This window comes from Rhinocladiella mackenziei (assembly GCF_000835555.1).
Source record: "Rhinocladiella mackenziei CBS 650.93 unplaced genomic scaffold supercont1.5, whole genome shotgun sequence".
NCBI lineage: Eukaryota > Fungi > Ascomycota > Eurotiomycetes > Chaetothyriales > Herpotrichiellaceae > Rhinocladiella > Rhinocladiella mackenziei.
In genome coordinates, this window is record NW_013550600.1 from 992453 (window position 1) to 1011035 (window position 18583).

Below are 18583 nucleotides of genomic sequence, written 5' to 3' on the forward strand. Positions count from 1 at the left end.
CTCTTCTCCGTCCTGCCTTCCTGGTTCGTCGTTTGGTCAAGGTCAATTGCTTGCCCTGCTTTACACATGCCTGTCGTTTCTTGTCGAATCTTTTTCTCTTTCTTTTCGTCCATATTCCTCCATTCCTGTGTTCGGTTTACTGTGTGTTGTCCACTCTCTCCAGCACCCATGTATTGCTATCTCTTCGGCTTGGACATATGCGCTCTGTCTTTTTCACCCTAGGAGGTCTGGGAATCGCGTGTGCCAAACCAATTCGATTGTGCCCCTCAACGTCGTCGACGTCTTCAACTTCAACACGTGAGCCATGCGCCAAAGTCAGTGCCTCCAGTGTCTCTTACCTGGCTGCCACGCCCACCGGTATGATGCCTTCACCAAACTCGACATTGCCCGCCAATTTGACATGAATCTTTAGCCGTTGCCGCAGTGGTCGATGGCCAGCTTTTCCATGAATGCCTCGAATCCATTCCGATCGATAAACAGGGGGCGCTTGACCAACTGCATTCCTTAAAGCCATACATTGAACTCCAGTCAACTCTGCCGTACCTTGCGAATCCGCCTGATGACTACCCCCAGTCTGCAATAGACATTCAGGCGAACCTCGACCGGCTCATCGAAAATGTCTCTACCGGAACGTATTCACGAGAATATGATTTTCAGACCGACCTATACCATCTGTTTCTCTCCGCAAGGGATGGCCATTTTTCTTTCATCCCAGATTTATTTGGAGTCGGTTCATTCACCGTCCCAGATGCAGCTTTGGTTTCGATTTCGCTGGACGGATTTCAACTGCCTCAGGTTTATCTCAGACACGACATTGTCGATTTCTCCCCAGAGACGTCAGGGGAAAGTTCTGGCCCAGAAAAGTCATATATGCCATCTCCTGTAACCAGTATCAACGATATACCAGTCTTGAATTATCTATCCACCAAAACCGAAGAATTGCCTTTCCATGACCCGGATGCCGCATACAATTTTCTCTTCTCTGAAAGTGCTCAGATCGTCCAATTTGGCCCTTCCGGCCATGGCGCCTTTGTCAATCCGACATTCTATCCCGGTCGAGAAACCGTCATTGGGTTTGAGAATGGTACCATCATCCGAATTCCAACCGTTGCAAATATCCATGCCAGTTTCGATGGAGTCTCAGACGGATCGTCGGCTTACCAAACATTCTGCGTCCGAGAAGAACCACAATGGCCCACCGGTCCTCCTCCTCCTCCCCAAACAGATCCATCATCGCTTGCGACCATCCCATTTTACCCACCTCCAATCGTCCAGGACTCTGAAAACCATGTCGCAGGCTATTTTCTCAACAACAGTATGAACGATGACACGGCAGTCCTTTCTATTCTCAACTTCGACGCACAGAACCATCCCGATGAGTTCCAACGGACTATTGCCACCTTTCTCGAAAAATGTAGAGAAACAGGTAAAACTAAGTTGATCATCGACGTCTTTGCCAATGGAGGCGGCATTGTCGAACTGGGTCTCGATACTTTTGTTCAACTGTTCCCGAATCTGGATCCGGTTTCCTTATCGTTGGCTAATATGCGTGCTTCTGAGACTCTCAATCAACTTGGCCTGGGACATTCCCCCTCTCCATCCCGATTCAACAACGCTCCTCCGACCGGAGAAGCATGGGATGTTCGCTCGGCGCTCACCCCTGAAGGGCTGTCGTATGCGAATTGGCCTGGACTGTACGGGCCCGTACCAGTGTCTTCCTCACGCCCCGACTCGGGTTGTGAAAATTTCCAATTGACCAACACTTTCCAACCGAATCCTCACGTCATGGCTCCTCCAGCACTACAGCTCACCAAGACAAACATCTCCGCACAACCCGTGTTTGCGCCTTCGAACATCCTCCTCCTCGCAGACGGCTTCTGCGCCTCTACATGTGCCATCTTCGCCGAGTTGCTGAAAACCCACACGCAAGGTCTAGTCCGCTCCGTCGCCGTCGGTGGTCGACCTGCCGCCTACACCTACGCCGAACTCAACGCCGATCTAGGATACAGCGACGTGCCCGTATCTGTACCGGCACCAATGCAAGTGTCGGGTACCACTAAAGGCCGCGCATTTTGGCCCTTCCGGTCAATCCTCTCGGCTGCCCAGACGGCGGAGGAAGGGTTGGCCCGAGACCGACGTGAAAACGCGAATGTCTCGGCCCTGGAGAAGCTTTCCGATCTCCCGCTACGTCGAACACTCAGGCCCGAAGCCGCGGGCGTCAATGGCGTTAATCATATCCGCGTCAACGAAGGCCATGGAACTGGGCTCCCCTTACAATTCGTCCGTGACGATGCGGAGTTCAGACTGTTCTTTACCAGGGATATGCTAGTGAATCAGATGACTGTGTGGGAGAGAGTGGCGGGATTAGTTTTTGGAGACCGTGACGAACACAAACACGAACCCGAACGTGACTGGGAAGGAAGGGAGGAGGTGTAGAATGAGGAGGGGAAGGATACCTTGAGCAAAGGAGCAAGACGATTTTCTGCCGTGTTCATTTTGTTCTCATTTGGTCGAATAAAGCAAAATCGATTGGCGATGGCGTTTGGGCGTACATGGTCGTTGAATACACTGCAGCTTCTGGATGGGGTGGGTAGCCGGATAACATACCTCCAGTTATCTCTAAGAATTTTGAGATAGAGGCACCGATTGAGATAGATGTCTCTCGTAACTAAGCTAATCTGATGACCACTTATCTGCCAGCTTTGGGATCCAAGTCCTTCATCGGAGACAAGATCAACTACCTCAATACCGACAGTGACCGCAATAACCACAGTGCTCAGCTGAACAGGCCGTGTAGTCTTTCTCCGCGTCGTCGTCGTCATCCCAAAGATCAGGGTTGCGGCGGTCCTCTATGGATCTGGGGGAACCATGCACATCCTCATCCTCTCCATTGGCATCGTCAGACTCTCCAATCCACTTACTTTTCCAATCCTCAGGAAGCACGTCCAGACCTTCATCCGCCAGCCGACGTATCTGCAGAGGTCCGGACTCAGATCGGCATAATTCAAGACTCGTCACCGATGTCCTAGAAAATTCCAGGATCTCGTGCAGCAATGACGCCAGCTGGCGGAGTTGCTGGGAATTGTCATCCTCCCATTGGGATACTTCTTCCCTCATGTCTTGGATACGAATGTCTTTGAACAGACCGCGCTCGTGGAATCCGACAATGAGAGTGGGGATCTGGGAAACCCAAAGTCTTGGGGTGATGTCTGTCATGTCAATTTCCCTTTTGATGGTTCCGGTTTTGTGGTCGAATGCTGAACGCGTCTTGATGTCGAAAATATCCTCTTGGGAAATGGGTTCACCACCGTGCTTGATGTGGAGGCATTTCTGGTCCGTGGGTGTTGCTACTGCATGCCCTAAAGAAGCGCTGCCGAATGCTTCGACTAGCGAGACTCCCTCCCCTTCTGGCTCTGGCTCTGGTTGTGGGGACAAAACTTTGGCGGCGTCCGAGTCGGACTGCCGGAAGTGGCCGTCGGCCTCAAAGCGGACTAACAGGCGGAGACCGCCAAAGTTATACTGGATGACTCTCTGATGTGATCCCGCTTTCTTCACATCCTGATCCCATGTCGTGTACTCCTCTGGAAAGGTATGACCATAACCTCGCACGTTGGGTATCAGCTCGCTGGGTGAATTTTCTCTGCGAATGAAAAACACTGTCTTCCCGACCCTCGCCACAATGATTCTGAATTCTCGATCCATGCCGCGCACAAACCGACTCAAATTCCCTAACGCACTGGCACATGTGAAAATGTCCATGTCGTGGGTTGGAAATCTTTCATTGAAGCCCAACACCGCCTGAACCGCTGGTTGCATAGGATAGGATGGGTATCGGGCGGCATTTGGGTCTCGGAAGAAATGGCCTTTGTCAGGTTCAAGCTGACGATCGGTAGCAGGTGGTGCCCATGCTGGAGGCCTCCCTAGACGATAAAACGTGTATTAGAAGATCAAGATCTGCCAATGTGGTTCGGAATGATGTTTTGCCACGGTACCAGGAATGAGAATGCTGGGAGGACCTCCATCCAGCCAGGTGTATGAAGCCACGTAACGGCAATCTGTGATCTTCGGCTCATATGACGAGTTTGATATGTCCTCCGGCAACATTTCGAGGAGAAGCTCTCCAAAGGGAGCGGGAGGATCCAATAGCGGCTGTTCTTCCTGCTTCCAGGAGGTGACGGCTCGATCGGGGAATCCTCTGGACGCACGGATGGAGCCTCGTGTTCCTCTTGCTCCTCTTGCACCTCCCCAAGAATACCCTCTGGACATGTTGAAGCTTTGCACAAAAATGACGATGAGAACTCTGTCAGACGGATGGAGAGCATATCTGGAATCCGAACTGGTTGCCCTTTTCCCACTGGCTAGGAGGGGCAGCTGCGGGGCAGTGTTTGCTGCCTTGCCTCAAAGACAGCGCACCATGCATCTCATCTGGCCTTGGTTGAGACTCTTTTTCTCTCTCTCTTGTAACGTTGCACCTATTTTCTTCTTCATCACTGGGAGAGGCTGTGCTCCTTAACCGATTTCATTTTGGCTCAGCATTGCTCCGGTGACGGGCTCTGGCCGCAACAGGAAACATGTCTGCGCGATCAGCAAGGCTGTCGAAGTACTTTCATCATGTCGAGCAAGGGAAGAAGAAGGTGGAGAAGACTTCTGACGCCAAACTGTTCCTTGAAGCTTTGTGTGAGCAACCGAATCGCGTTCACTGCATAGAAAGATTGTTCTCGAGCGCCAATGCGCTCGAGTCGCTTCAAAAGAGCATGCGTTTTGACCTGTCCGTGGAATTTTTGAACGGGCCTGCGGCGGACACACTCATGTATCTCAAAGATCCCGACGTTGAACAACTCTGCAATGGACAAATTCTCCAAAGGATCATCCAATCCATCGTCCAGCCTCCAACGTTTTGGAATACCCTTGTCGAGACGCACAATGGCAAACGTCTCGACGAAAAGTCCGAAATCTCCTTTGCCTGGCTCCTTCTACACTTGTTGAGCCGGCCTTCTTGTCCAGATGAGATAGTCCACGTGGCGAGAACTACCGTCAAAGATCGATCTCTGCTTGATTCCACCTCTTTCGAAGTTCGCTCACTTGGGTACAAGATTCAGAACGTGCTGGAAACGAAGTCGACAACTCTTCCCCATCTCGACGACTACAGGCCCGGAGGGAGACACGACAACGATTTTGAAGACTTCCACAAAATTTGCATCCTTCCGACTCCCGATGAAATTGCTTCCACCGAGACACCTTTCTACCGAAGAGCAAACGAAGTCTATGCAGCGGAGCCCCAACATCGGCCAGCGATGCATTTCGACAATCAATTCCGCCTTCTCAGAGAAGACTTCCTCGCAGAGCTTCGCAATGATCTTCAAATAGCGCAAGGACAGAAAAAGGGAAGAAGATCGGCGGATCTGATCAGTGGCCTCGCCTTCATGGGCATTGATTGCGGAACAGAGACCAGAAGAAAACCCTGTTCTCTGACTTTTCGCTGTGAAAGAGGGCTTCCTGCAATATCCAACATTCCAAAACCGGAGAGGAAAAGGTTCCTCGCAGACAATCGGAATATCTTGAAACATCAATCGTTTGGGTGCTTGCTAGCGGGGAAAGAGGTTGTTGCATTCGCTTCGATCGATCGAAATGAGGATCTGCTGGCCGAAGATGTTCCAGTGCTTGCTTTGCAGATGGCAGAAAGTGATTCGGTGACGAGAATCCTTTCTAGAGCCAAAAAGACAGAACCTTTTTATTTTGTCGTCGTCGACACCGCCGTGTTTGCGTACGAACACATTCTTCGGCGACTGCAGGAGAAGACCGACTTCCCGCTCTCAGACTGTCTGTTGGCATCAACACCCTCATTACAATGTCTGGACATTGGATGCGGCTTGTCACGCATCGTCAAAGAGATTGAAGCGACCAAGGGCCAAAATCTTCAACGGGTTCTAGGGACATCGAAGAAGATCTCCCTCGACAATTCACAATTTGAGTCGCTGATCACAGGCTTGACGCATTCTTTGAGTCTCATTCAAGGCCCTCCTGGTACAATCTAATCCTTTCGTTGGCGACTTGGTCACTGATCTGTTTTAGGGACCGGAAAATCTTTCATCGGAGCTCTGCTAGCCAAAGTCCTGCACGACCACACAAATGAGACGATCTTGGTGATATGTTATACCAACCATGCACTGGACCAATTCTTGGAAGACCTCATGGATATCGGAATACCCACCGAATCCATGGTGAGACTTGGATCGAAGTCGTCGGACCGAACGAGGAAACTCGGCTTGGCCGAGCAGTCCGTGGGCACGAACCCCGTTCGATTCTCGTGGAACTTCGTCAATGTCCGAAAAGAAGAATTGAAGGATCTGGAACAGAAGTTGAAATCCAAGTTGGCTGAATTCAGTGCTGATGTCAACAAACGTCAGTTGCTGGAATATCTGGAGTTCTCCGAAGATGCGGATTTCTGTGAAGCATTCACCGTACCCGAAGAAGACGACGGAATGCAACGCATCGGTAAGGGAGGCCGCCGTGTTCACCCTTATTACTTACTGGATCGATGGACCACGGGGCGGAATGCCGGAATCTTCCAATCAATAGTCAAGAAAGAGCATTCTCATGTCTGGGACACACCTCTTCGGGCTCGTCAGGAAAACCTGCAGCGCTGGAGAGACAATATTTGGCGTGAATACCTGGAAGCCATTGCTCCTTTGTTTGATGATTTCAATCGCATCCAGAGTGAGATCGAGGAATATTTCTATCAGACGAAAAACTCTGAGATTCTCCAAAAGAAACGCATCATCGGCTGCACTACGACAGCGGCGGCAAAATATGCACAAGCACTACAGGCAGCAAAACCAGGGGTCATTTTAGTGGAAGAGGCGGGCGAAATCCTTGAGAGTCATGTCCTGACGGCAATGACCGCGGACACGAGACAACTTATCTTGATTGGAGATCACAAACAGCTACGACCAAAAGTGAACAACTACAGTCTGACGGTCGAAAAGGGCGAGGGATTCGACCTCAACAGATCTCTGTTTGAGAGACTGGTGCTTACGGGGTACCCCCATACCACGCTTTCGGAACAGCATCGAATGCGTCCAGAAATATCTCAACTCATTCGACATCTGACCTATCCGGACCTCCTGGATGCTGGCAAAACCAAAAATCGGCCCCATCTGCGTGGTTTCCAAGACAATATCATTTTCGTGAATCATGAGAAACCAGAGCTTGACCTGAATGGCGTGTCGGAACGGCGGGATCCCACCACCAAAGGAAGCAAACAGAATCCTTTCGAGGTTGAGATGGTCCTCAAGTGCGTCCGATACATCGGACAGCAAGGTTACGGAACAGACAAGATTGTGGTTCTTACCCCATATTTGGGACAACTGCATCTTCTGAGAAAGGAGTTAAGCAAGACCAACGATCCCATGTTGAATGATCTTGACTCTCACGACCTGGTCCGGGCTGGACTCGTTACACCAGCCAGCGCTAAACTGACAAAGCGTCCAATATTGATCTCCACGATCGGTAAGTGCACCGGTGCCATTCTTCGTGCTGGCTTACTGACCCAAACAGACAATTACCAAGGCGAGGAGAGAGAGATTGTAATCGCTACGCTTACCCGCAGCAATAAAGCAGGAGACGTGGGATTTATGGCAGCCCCGGAAAGACTCAATGTGCTACTTTCGCGCGCACGCAATGCTTTGATTCTGATCGGGAACTCTACTACCTTCCTCGGCAGCAAGAAAGCAAAGACCGCCTGGCAACCTTTGTTTGACCTTTTGACTAAGAATGGCCATGTTTATGACGGTTTTCCCGTGAAGTGCGAGAGACATCAAGATCGGAAGACGATAATACGAGCCCCAGAAAGCTTTGATGTCGAATGTCCTGATGGCGGCTGTTCCGATCCATGGTATGTTCCAATCCGAATTGGTTCACGCTCGAAATTTTCACTGATGATTTTCAAGCTCGGCGATGCTCCGTTGTGACGTTCATGTCTGCCCTCAGCGTTGTCACCAGGTTTTTGATCATTCAAAAATGGATTGCACCAGCATTGTCGAAAAATTATGCGCAAAGAAGCATAGATACAGCTGGCGATGTCATCGAGGGCCGCCCAAAATCTGCCCGAAATGTGAACGGGAGCAACAAATAGAGAACGAGAAGAAGCGAAGAGATTTCGAATTAGAGTTGAGGAGACAGGAACGTCAAAATCAACACGCCCGGCAGCTAGCCGAGTTGCAGCAAAAGATCGAAGAAGAAAGGGGTATTTTAAAGGATATCGCAGATGAAAAGGAACGGCAGAGCACTCTCGCGCAGAAAGTGAAAGACCTCGAAACCCTGAGAAGCAAAACGGAACGCGCTCGACAGTCTCGCGCTGAGCCGCCGACGACCTGGTCCAGAGATGCACACTCACCTGCTGATGGATCGACTCCAGGCGATGCTGCAAAGCAAGCACTGGGCCGGGCTATCTTATGTGAAAGTTCCCAAATCCCGTTGGAAGCATCGGCGGCACAAGATGAATGGGAGCGGCAGAAGAAGCTAGAAGGGCAGTCGAACGAAGCTTTGGATTCCCTCATGGGAATGATTGGTCTGGAAGAAGTCAAAGATATGTTCCTATCCATCAAGACGAAAGTGGACGTAACGGTTCGGCAAAACACCAATTTGAGAGATGAAAGATTCAGCGCGGCTCTTTTAGGAAATCCAGGAACCGGTACGTTCGTTCTAGATTCACCGACCCTACAGTCGAGGTGCGATCTCGCTTTCTCACCATGACCTCGCATTTTCTAGGGAAAACTACCGTCGCACGCTTATACGCCAAATTTCTTAGTTCCGTGGGTGTCATACCTGGTGATTTTTTCGTCGAAACCTCAGGCTCTCGACTGGCCAATGATGGGATTGCAGGGTGCCGAAAACATCTTGAAGAGATTTGCAATAGTGGCGGTGGGGCACTCTTCATCGACGAAGCCTACCAGTTGGTGTCCGGACAGAATTATGGAGGAAAGCAAGTGCTCGATTTCCTGCTCGCAGAAGTGGAGAATCTCACTGGAAAAATCGTTTTCATCCTGGCCGGCTACAACAAAAATATGGAGGACTTCTTCGCACACAATCCTGGGATACCGAGCAGGTTTCCAGTCAAATTCCAATTTGGCGATTACTCTGACGTCGAGTTGCAAACAATTCTTCGACACCGCATAGAACAAAAATACAATGGAAGAATGGAAATAGACGGCGGAATTGACGGCCTGTACATTCGAATAGTCTCATGTCGCATTGGGAGAGGCCGTGGGCGCGACGGGTTTGGGAATGCCAGGTCTGTACGGAACGAATTTTCACGAATAGCTGACCGTCAAGCAAGGAGGCTTCAACAGGAACGTCGGCTGGGTAGACAGCCTGATGACATGTTCCTTACCAAGGAGGACCTAATTGGTCCAGAACCTGCTTCCGTACTAAAAGGAAATACGGCTTGGGAGAAGCTTCAGAACCTGACAGGGCTGGAAAGTGTCAAGCAGACTGTCCAATCACTTTTTGATACTATCCAGTCCAATTACCAACGCGAGCTGGAGGAAAAGAAGCTGGTCGAATATTCCCTCAACAAAGTATTCGTGGGAAATCCAGGAACAGGCAAGACAACAGTGGCGAAACTGTACGGTCAAATTCTTGCTGATATAGGGTTACTATCGAGCGGAGAAGGTTCGTTCCTTTCGTCCCTGTCGTTCCTATTCTGCCGGGGGACGTTATCTACTTCAAATGGTTAAAAGCTAATATGCACCAGTGGTTGTCAAGAACCCTTCAGATTTTGTCGGAAACGTCCTCGGAGCGTCTGAGAGCACAACAAGAGGAATCCTGGCTTCCACGATAGGCAAAGTTTTGGTTATCGACGAAGCTTACATGCTCTATGGCGGGTCCTCGTCCACGGGAGGACCATCAATTTCGGATCCTTACAAGATGGCCGTCATTGACACCATTGTTGCCGAAGTACAGAGCGTTCCTGGTGATGATCGCTGTGTCCTGTTGCTCGGATATAAGGAGCAGATGGAGTCGATGTTTCAGAATGTCAACCCTGGGCTCTCCCGACGTTTCCCCATGGATTCAGCTTTTGTCTTTGATGACTACACCGACGACGACTTGCAGAAAATTTTGAACTTGAAACTCAATCAAATCGGCTTTAACGCGACTCCAGAAGCAAAGGGAGTGGCTCGTGAATGCCTCCGTCGGGCCCGTGATCGGCCTCATTTTGGCAATGCTGGGGAAGTAGATATTCTCCTTGACAAAGCCAAGATGGAGCATCAGAAACGATTGTCGTCAAGGCAAACGAAGATCATTGACACTCTCGAACCTCTCGATTTCGACGCGAACTACAACCGGGCCGAGCAGGCTCCCACGAATTGCAGGAAACTGTTCGAGGACGTTGTTGGTTGTGACGAGATCATTCACCAGCTCGAAGGCTACCAACGGACGGCTTCCAATATGAGAAAACTGAATATGGACCCGCGAGAGCAGATCCCCTTCAGTTTTCTGTTTCGAGGTCCCCCAGGTAAGTCCGGCATGAAGTCCGGGTGAGAATGTGTGATTTGCTAACAGTCACAGGCACCGGCAAAACCTCGACGGCAAGACGAATGGGAAAGATCTTTTATGATATGGGATTCCTGGCCAATGCCGAAGTGATTGAGTGCTCAGCAACGGATCTCGTGGGCCAGTATGTTGGGCAAACGGGTCCAAAAACGCAGGGTTTGCTGGAGAAGGCGCTCGGCAAAGTGCTGTTCATTGACGAGGCTTACCGGCTGGCTGAAGGCCAGTTTGCGAAAGAAGCCATGGACGAGTTAGTCGACACCATGACAAAACCCAAGTTCGCACAGAAGCTCATCATTATACTCGCCGGATATGATGAGAATATAAATCGCCTGATATCCATCAATCCAGGTCTCACGAGCCGCTTTCCCGAGACCGTTTGCTTCAAGAACCTCTCTGCGGAACAGTGCTTGGAATTGTTCCAAAATTGCCTCCAGAAAAGCAACAAGATCGACAGCACCGCTGTGCAAACGCCATCCACTACATTCAAAGCGACACTTCTCGAACTCTTTGGCCGCCTCGCTAAATCTCCTGCTTGGGGGAACGCCAGGGACGTCAAGACACTGGCCAAGTCTGTCCTAAACAAAGTCCTCTCCGGAACGGTCGACAATGTCGCCTTTGAAATAACAGAGGATATTGTGCTGTCCACGATCCAAGCGATGGTTTCAGACCGCGAAGACCGGAAGAAGTCAGCAGCCATGTCCCGACAACCAAAGCTCCCAACCCAGCTTCTCCCCCGTCGAAATGTTCCTCTCCCCCCTGTGTTGAGCACTGCGACCAATATTGCCCCTAGAGCCGAGGAAGCATCTCCTCCACCTCCGGCTCCACTGTCACAAAGTCTCGAGCAGGCAAAGTCTGGTCGTGACCCCGACGTCTCGGACGACGTCTGGAATCAACTACAATCTGATCAACATTCTGCTGAAGAAAACGAAAAGAAGCATTACCAGCTCCTCGGAGAAGAAGAAGATGCGAAGCGCGAGCTTAATTCGAAGGTCGATGCAGAACTTGAAACAAAGCAGCGTGTCGAGGAGGAATCAAATGCCGAGGCTAGACGGTTGCTCGAAGAAGAGTTGCACAAGCGTGAGAAGGAGCGGCTGGCATATCTGGAGAAAGTGGCAAGGATGGTGCAAGAGAGACAACGAAGAGAGGAGGAGAGGAAAAAAGAGAAGGAAGCACAGAAGAAATTGAGGGAAATGGGAGTGTGTGTGGCAGGCTTCCGCTGGGTCAAACAGGCCGGCGGCTATCGCTGTGCAGGAGGATCTCATTTTGTCTCTGATGCACAAATAGGGCTTTAATCAAGGTCCCAGTAAGGAGTCAAACAAAGAGGAGATGAAGGTGGTTCCCCTCAAAGAGCAAAGTTGGTTCAACATTTGTCATTGATCTCGACGAGGCTGAGGATTCACGTGCTCGCGAATCCGGCGCATGTGCTCTTCGACCACGCCGAATCTCTTCCAATTCGGACATCTTGACGACCAAAATTCAGCCACCAGGTATTCAGCACGCCTTTTGGTGGCTTCGGCACCAAGAAACCTTTTGTTCTCTGCCCCTCGGTCAAGTTTGCTTGACCTGTCATTCTTTGCCCATTGACTCTTTGCCTTGGTTGTCTCACGTTACACAAGTACGGACGTCAAGAGGGGTAGTTACTTGCATTAATAGAGGGGCATGACTACCTCTTTATCAACCTCCCAATTTCTGTATCATTTACATTCACTTCGCTCAATACGACTGTTCATCTCAGTATGTCTTCAAATCCGTCCCCAAGGGGCCGTGGTGGCAATCGCGGCGGCAATCGCGGCAGCCAACGTGGTGGTACTACTCTACCTTGTGTGGGACGAGGTGGTTCTTTTGGCCAGGGCTCAGGGCGTGGCGGCAATCAAAATATGTCGTCTCCGGACACGATCAATCAGGGTCCTGCTAGAGGCAGAGGTGGCCATGGCGGGATGAGAGGTGGTGGCCAGGCCGAACTGACGGTATTCTCGTACGTGAATCCCCCTCCGTCCTAGATGTCTTGAGTTTGGCGACTGACATTTTGTCGCTATCTCAACCATGGACCGAACGACTCTGCCCAGCCTAGCCAAAAAGTCCGCCAAATCGAAGATCAGGTGGAAGCCAATCTAAAACAGGCCAGAAAGAGAGTAAGACTGCCTGCTAGACCCGGATATGGGACGCAGGGAAGAGAAGTGATCTTGTGGGCAAATTATTTTGAGCTGATATCCACTGGCAACTCCCCCCTGCATCGATACAAGATCGACGTCCTCCCAGGTCAGAACGGGAAGAAACCCACGGGAAAGAAACTAGGCCGCATTGTCGAATTACTGATCGAAGAGAATTTCGCTCAATATGGCCCTGGCATCGTGACGGACTTCAAGTCCACTCTTATTAGCACCAACCTGCTCAACATTGGTCCTGGTGCTTACCAAGTGGTCTACCGAACCGAAGGCGAAGACCAATCTCAGCCAAATCGAATTCGGTATCGCATGCGCGTTGTTCACGATGGCTCGATGACGGTGGCTGATCTCCTTGGGTTCCTGACATCTCCCAATGCCGAAGTTTCTCTACTATCCAAGGATGCCATTATCCAAGCCCTGAATATTGTCGTTGGGCATTACCCCAAACAGTCTATGAGCACGGCTTCGATCGGGCCGAACAAACACTACGACTTAGCCGCCGCCAGTTCCGAGAAGACGGGCCTTGGAGCGGGCTTGACAGCGATCCGTGGATTTTTCCTTAGCGCCCGAGCGGCCACGGGTCGAATCCTCACCCACATTCAAGTCAAACATGGTGCCTTCTATGACCACGGGCCTCTTGAAACGGTCATGACGGCTCATGCCACAGCCAACGGATTCAACAAATACAAACTGGAGAGCTTTTTGAAGAAGATCTCGGTTCATACCACTCATATGGTCCGAACCAACAACGCCGGTCGACAGATCCCACGACTCAAAACCATATCAGGGCTTGCTCGGCGTGGGGATGGTGTCAGATTAACCCACCCCCCTGTCATACCAGAGTTTGGAGCTGGCCCGAAGAAGGTTCAATTCTAGTTGAATGAGGGTCAGGGCAGATATATTTCCGTCTTCGACTTCTTCGTCGAGAAACACAACATTACAATCAACAACACGAACATACCTGTGGTCAATGTCGATTCAGAACAAGGCCCTGTCTATTTGCTTGCACAGGTCTGCCAGGTTATCCCAGGCCAGGCCGCGAGGTGTGCGTTGAGTCCCTCCCAAACGCAACAGATGATCAGATTCGCGGTGCGGAAACACAGACCAAACGCAATCACCATCACGACATCTGGCGCACAGATGTTAGCCCTCCACAATCAAGGTAGCAATAATCCAAACCTAAAGGCCTTCAACGTCCACATCATTCCAAAGCTCATCGCTGTCACGGGCCGCGTCTTAAATTCTCCGAAGGTCCTCTACGACGCGGGCAAACAAGCAAACACCGCATTCGGCAGCTGGAATATGAAAGAAGTCAGGTTTACTGCGAAGACAAGTCTCGCAACTTGGACATACCTATTGATTACATCTCCCTCGACGAATGATCCATGGAACAGTCCCGCGGAACTGAAGCAGAGCCTGGATGCTTTGAAGTCTAAGTTGTCGGAGGTGGGTGTCGTCCGCCCGGATTGTCGGCCTGGTCTGCGCATCAGTGTCGATGTCAACGCAGAGGGATTTGAGACACGAATCGACGAAGCATTGAGCAAATTTGCTGCACACCCCAATCGGCCCCGGCTTGTCTTTGCCATTCTGCCGTCCACTGACTCACATATCTACAATCGCGTCAAGTACGTGTGTGACGTGAAGGAAGGACTCTTGAACGTCTGTGTGATTGCGTCCAAGTTCAAGAGGGCAAATGGTCAATATCGTGCGAATGTCGCACTGAAATTTAATCTCAAATTGGGCGGCTGCAACCAGAGCTTGCAACCACCGAAGCTCGGTATCTTGTCAGACGGAAAGACCATGGTGGTCGGACTTGATGTCACCCATCCCTCACCGGGCTCGTTATCCATGGCTCCCAGTGTTGTGGGCATCGTCGCGTCAATTAACGAATCGTTCGGACAATGGCCTGCCGACCTCTCCATTCAAACTGGTCGACAAGAGATGGTAGCCGGACTGAAGTCCTTAATGAAGGGGCGTCTCAAGCTGTGGAGCAAGCACAACCATGATGACTACTCCAAGAACATTCTGCTCTATCGCGATGGTGTTTCGGAGGGTCAATATAACCTTGTGCTTGACCAGGAGCTTCCTGAGATTCGTGCTGCTTGTCGAGATCTCTACCCACCAAAAATGACCGGCCAAGGCCTTCCACGAATCAGTTGGCAAGCGACACAATACACGTTTCTACCCGACCAAGCCAGAACAAGCGGATCGCTCCACAAATACTTCCAACGGGACCGAGGTCGATCGTGGCGTCACCCAGGCCCGCCACTGGGACTTCTTCCTCCAAGCGCACGCTACAGTCCAAGGAACAGCGAGACCGGCGCATTATTACATCGTCTACGACGAGATCTTCCAGGCCGAAAATGTGCCACCACCTTCAAGAACGTGGCCGACGTCCTCGAGGACTTGACCCACAACTTATGCTACCTTTTTGGCCGGGCCACTAAGGCTGTCAGCATCTGCCCTCCAGCGTACTGTGTGGATCTGGTCTGTGAGAGAGCAAGATGCTATCTCGGCAAGATCTTCAACCCGTCTTCGATGACCAGCTCAACAGGCAGTGTGGCGGGAGTAGATGCCAGCTTGGTGAACATACATCCCATCGTACGTGACAGCATGTTTTACATCTGAGAGTCACCCAATGGAAAATCTGACAAAGCTGGATTTCGGAACCGGCAGTCTCCGATTCGTGCTGGGAGGGGACAACGAATCGCTCGTGTTTCTACCATGGACGATCCCTCTAAGAGACAGAATAATTGTCTTGTGTGGTACTGAATCATCTGAATAGACTACTTGGAATCAATCAGGGAGGTGACCAACCACAACATCCGAAAAGATGTCTTTGTGATGCTTAGTTCTCCCCGCTGTGATAACTGCCTTATCTGGTTACTTTGTACACGGAGAGTACTCCACCAGGATCCTAGAGACCAGTAACTACTATATGATTATTAACTCCCTCCCTAATGCCTCTCTATCCCTTCGTCTGGTCAATTGCTGCATTTTAGCGCCTTGGCATGAAGAGCCTTGGCACTATGGACAATATCGATATCCAGACAAGTGGGGAAAACCATCTGAATCATCCCAACAGTGACAGATCCTTTGAGATTCAATGCTCACAACAAAGGAAAAAGAAACTCTGTCATCAGATTCAGTCCAGATCAAAGTCAAGCTCTGCATAGACGAAACAGGAGCCGCAATGCCGACACCGACCGAATTCTCTTTGCTCTTATTACGAACACGCCACGACGTGGCTCCTTAACAGTGTTTGGCAGGACTAGTAGGACTAGCAGTCCTGTTATAATCCGACAACTCCTAAATCCTTTGCTCTCATTGGCTGAAATCTCGTACGGTTCATCGGATCCAGTCTATGGACCATTCAGGGATGGGCAGAAATGCCGCCTTTGTCTGCCATGATGGACTTTGTGCGCTGTTGTAGGCAGGGTGTAAGTTGCAATATTGCCAAGCCAACATCCTCACGTGATAATGCCAAGAAACTTTTCACGTGACTGGAACCTGAAGGCTGACCAATTAGAGAGCTTCATTTTGGCCCTCAGGACGGGTAGGACGAACGGGACGTTCGTCCTGTTCCTCAAGATATGATTGCCCGCAGGGACCCATTCGCTAAACCCGGCTATACGGAAACAGACAGAACGACGAGGTGGTTAAGCAGGAGCAGTGGTTTCTGACGCAACCTCCACAGTGGCGGCAAATGATAGATTACAATAGCGATCGAGGATGATTTCAAACGAGCACGGAGGAAATCTGTAGCTAGACAGGCAGAGCAGATCAATTGCCACTAAAATCTTTTTTTGCTCATGCAGCCTTGGATAGGCTATGACTTTAAGCGAACTCCCTCGTCACGCTGTCACACCAGTCGAACAATTTACTAGCCTGGCCGTCCTCCTTGGCCGCCTCCAGTTCCAAATCCTTCCTGACACCAGCCTTCCGGCCCCACGGAACAATGTATGCACCCTGATCTTTTTCAAGAGTCAAATCGGGTGATAAGCCCGCATAGATTTCCGTGTACGCGCCAAAAATGACTGGATATAGGAGGAATTTGTGCAGGAGCCACATGACGAAGGCCGGGAACTGGGAGCCCGCGTGTCGTTGGAGATCGGAGGCCAGGTTGCCTGGGTTGTAGCACTAGGCATACGTTAGGAAGTGGAAAATGAACGCCCACAAAACGGGGTGGGACGGGAACTCACATTATGCAACACTTGGTCCCGGTCTCCAAACCTCTTCCCAAATTCTTTGGCAAAGAAATAATTTGCAGCCTTGGAAATTCCATAGGAGCCACTATTCCCCTTTGTGTCGTCCAGCGTCGCTTCTCCATCTTTGCCCTTTTTCCACGCCATCCCACCTAGCACAGGATTCAAGTCCACCGCCAAACTCCCAGCCCAGCTGACTCTCACGGCGCCCTTAGGTTCATTTTCGGCCGTACGTTTCAAGATCGGAAGTAACAATTTAGTAAATAGGAACGGACCGAGGATGTTTGTCTGAAACGTGAGATCCAGACCTTGAGCACCCTTAGAACCGGCCGGCGGAACCATCACGCCGGCATTGTTATCGAGCCAATGTAACTTGTCCTCGTGCGACATGAAGTTCTCGGCACTCGCTTTGATAGTTTTTAAGTCTGAGAGGTCCAAGTACAAGTACTCCAGTTGGCCCTTGGAGGCGGGGTGATCTTTCTTTATAGCTTCGATCGCGGCGAGGGCTTTGGATTCGGTGCGGGCGGCGACATAGACTTTGGCATTGCGTGCATAGAGGATTTGAGTCACTTGGTAGCCGACGCCGGTGTTGGCGCCAGTGATTATGTAGACTTTACCGGTCTGATCCGGGAGATTCTTTTCTGTCAAGGGGGGAGTGGGGAGGTTGAAAGATTGGGACCAGAAGGCGCGGAGGCGGAAGAACATTTTTCCCTTTGGGTTTTCCCCCCGAGGGATATGGAAGTTGAGTGTGTGGTGAATAATAGGGAGAGCGAGTCAGTTATCGTGGGCAGATGCCGATGTTTGATGGAAAGGGTGATACACTTCTTACCGGCCCATCAGAGAGACACATCAGCCTTATATTTTGACCTGTTGATCAAGTTGACACTCATGGAGTAACGGAATGATGTTTTCCAGATCGCGCATCACATGCAGTTTCACGGAGATAGAAACTAGCCTTGCATGGATCCTACCTCCAAGGAAGCCACTATGGTTCCACTTCATGTTTCGCGCCCCCTTTTGGGGAAAATCACAACAGGCAGCACTCATTTCTTCCAATGGAAATTCGAAATTCCCTGATTTCACACGAGGGCAAACCATAGACACGAAATTGTGGAAAAAGAAGCGCATGCGGCTGTGCGGACCACCATCCAAGAGTGAGAATTCCCTGCATCAGTGAGAGTCAGTCTGTCAGTGTTGTGCATTAATTAGCGTTGAGCTTGATTTTGACGGAGTGAGAGAACAGCCTATAACTTGCGAGCGGCTGGTGAGGCTGACATCTGGTTGGGTCGGCTTCTGTCCTGGCCCAACATCCCTGTTCATGCATGTCCCCGGGTTTAACGATTTGCAGAAACGCACTGAGATGTGCGATATTTTTGTCCGAATCACCTTTGCATGCAGATGACTCGAGGATTCTGGTCAAGAATGGCCGCGAATACTAATCTGAATTTGGCAAGGGACACAAAGCATATATTCGAGTCCATGTGGACAAGTCAAGGGAAGTCCCGCCTGGGTGGCACCCCGAATGATATTGGCGACATGGACAAATGCGGATGAACGCGGGCGAAGGGGAGAGGGTGTGATTTGGCGAATCTAGAGGTCGTGTCTTTAAGCAACCATCGCCGAAGACGATTCCGTAGCGAGCAACCATTCACTCCTCCA

The 18583-nt window shown here is 50.7% G+C and overlaps 5 protein-coding genes across 5 annotated transcripts; 3 read left to right on the forward strand and 2 right to left on the reverse strand.

Moving 5' to 3' along the window:
• Positions 1–197: 197 nt before the first annotated feature.
• Positions 198–2436, forward strand: Z518_06834 (uncharacterized protein; the record flags this gene model as incomplete). The annotated part of the gene is made up of 2 exons (XM_013414964.1): positions 198–357; positions 413–2436. 2 exons carry the CDS (start codon positions 198–200, stop codon positions 2434–2436), a joined length of 2184 nt encoding a protein of 727 aa, XP_013270418.1.
• Positions 2437–2742: 306 nt separating this feature from the next.
• On the reverse strand, positions 2743–4266 carry Z518_06835 (uncharacterized protein; the record flags this gene model as incomplete). Its single annotated transcript, XM_013414965.1, has 2 exons — positions 2743–3920; positions 3993–4266. 2 exons carry the CDS (start codon positions 4264–4266, stop codon positions 2743–2745), a joined length of 1452 nt encoding a protein of 483 aa, XP_013270419.1.
• A 305-nt stretch (positions 4267–4571) lies between these two features.
• Z518_06836 (uncharacterized protein) lies at positions 4572–11846 on the forward strand (the record flags this gene model as incomplete). Its single annotated transcript, XM_013414966.1, has 7 exons — positions 4572–6024; positions 6073–7509; positions 7558–7894; positions 7950–8692; positions 8770–9672; positions 9755–10516; positions 10570–11846. 7 exons carry the CDS (start codon positions 4572–4574, stop codon positions 11844–11846), a joined length of 6912 nt encoding a protein of 2303 aa, XP_013270420.1.
• Positions 11847–12431: 585 nt separating this feature from the next.
• On the forward strand, positions 12432–15347 carry Z518_06837 (uncharacterized protein; the record flags this gene model as incomplete). The annotated part of the gene is made up of 3 exons (XM_013414967.1): positions 12432–12529; positions 12626–13529; positions 13596–15347. 3 exons carry the CDS (start codon positions 12432–12434, stop codon positions 15345–15347), a joined length of 2754 nt encoding a protein of 917 aa, XP_013270421.1.
• A 1209-nt stretch (positions 15348–16556) lies between these two features.
• On the reverse strand, positions 16557–17629 carry Z518_06838 (uncharacterized protein; the record flags this gene model as incomplete). Its single annotated transcript, XM_013414968.1, has 2 exons — positions 16557–16859; positions 16922–17629. 2 exons carry the CDS (start codon positions 17627–17629, stop codon positions 16557–16559), a joined length of 1011 nt encoding a protein of 336 aa, XP_013270422.1.
• Positions 17630–18583: the final 954 nt, after the last annotated feature.